At 63.1% G+C, this 1,555-nt stretch overlaps 1 protein-coding gene across 1 annotated transcript; it reads right to left on the bottom strand.

Moving 5' to 3' along the window:
- Window positions 1-984: 984 nt before the first annotated feature.
- LPMP_080690 (amastin-like protein) lies at window positions 985-1,555 on the bottom strand (the record flags this gene model as incomplete). The annotated part of the gene is made up of 1 exon (XM_010705898.1): window positions 985-1,555. A coding segment is annotated over one exon (571 nt), but the record flags the coding sequence as incomplete, so codon positions are not given.

Genomic DNA, 1,555 nt, shown 5'->3' with positions numbered 1-1,555 from the left:
CGCGCAGAAGACCCGGCGCCGGCTGGCGGGTGTGTGTGGGTGTTAGCACCAACAGAAGCAAGAACGCAGGGAAGTGAAATAAAAGAGGGGGAGAGGGGAGGGAGAGGGGACACGGCGGGGGCGTGCGTCTCGCACTGGCGCACGTCAGCGCATATGCACAACACGTCGTGCATGTGCAGTCACACACGCAGAGAAGCGCAGCGACCCCTACACGAGGAAGGAAAGCACGAGAGAGAAGAGAAAAGGTCCCGAGGAGGAGGGCACAGTGAGAAGGCAAAAACGCAAGCACGGGGGGAAGTGCGGGCGTGGGGAGGGGAGGGGCGGCACGTGCGGGCAAGGGGCTGGGCGGTGCGCGTGGGTTCTCTCCGTCTGCTGCGGCGCCGCCCGTCCACCGCCCCAGTGCCTCCGCATCCGTCGGCCCCCTTCCACCTCCTCACCAGCCTGGTCGCTCGGCACCCCTTCGCTCACCTCGCGACGTTGATCTCCAGTCGGCGACGGCGCCACCCACTTGCCTCCCTTTCGCCAACGGTATCTTCGGCGTGCCTGAGGGGGCAACGCAGAGACGGCTGTGCGGAAGTGGCGCAGAGGGGGCATCAGTGGGCTTGTCGGCGGCCAGTGTGCTCTGCCCACCACCAGCGCACGCTGCTGTGCTGGCAGAGCAGGCAGAGGCTACGAAGTGGTGAGAGGCGGCAAGGAGGACGCGAAAAGGCGCACGCGCACGAGGGAGGCGCGCCCACAAGCGGGCAACAAAAGTAAAGCACGAGAGAGAGAGAGAGGGAAGAGAGGGAGGGCCGCGTCGAGGCGCGGGCGTTGGGAGTGGTAGGGAAAAGAGTGCATGAGGGCGGCAGAACCGCAGGAGCGTAGGAGTCGAGGGGAGGAGGCGGCACTGGCGCGTAAGGGGCGTGCGGTGCGCTGCGGCGCAACTCGGCCACCGTCCCAGTGCCTCCACGTACGCCTGTCCCCTTCAGCATCCCCTTACCGCGTCTATTCCTTTGCGTCCATGCTATCACTCGGGTCCCTACTGTCACTCGGGTCCTTGCTCTTACTGGGGTCCGCGGCCGGCCACAAGAGCAGCAAGAAGAGGATGTTGAGAGCATCCAGGAGCCACGCGATGACCAATAGCGCGAAGCCGGACCCTAACACGGAGAGGTCCTTCTCCCTTACGCAGAGAAAGTCCTCCTGGTAGTAGACCACCAACATGGAGGCCCACACAATGAACAGCGTCACAGCCCCAGTGACGTTGAGCGCCAGGCAGACCCAGCGTGGGAAAGAGCAGCAGCACAGCTGAAGGAAGCCCAAGACAGCCGCTATACCGTATACGAAGATGGAGATGATTGCAAAGGCCTGACAAGCGCGGAAACGGTGTTGGCGAGCCGGGCATCCTCTCCAGAGTTCCTCTAAATCCATTGAGTAATTGCCGCTGTGGCACTCATCCTTTGACCCCCACAACGTAATGCAGGGCGTATTCTCAAATCGGCCTCCACCACGCTGGTGAAACATGTCGATGGGCGTGCCCACGAGCACAAAGAGGAACGCGATGAACTGGACGATCACA

This window comes from Leishmania panamensis, assembly GCF_000755165.1.
Source record: "Leishmania panamensis strain MHOM/PA/94/PSC-1 chromosome 8 sequence".
Lineage (NCBI taxonomy): Eukaryota > Euglenozoa > Kinetoplastea > Trypanosomatida > Trypanosomatidae > Leishmania > Leishmania panamensis.
This window is presented reverse-complemented; position numbering and strand designations above follow the sequence as displayed.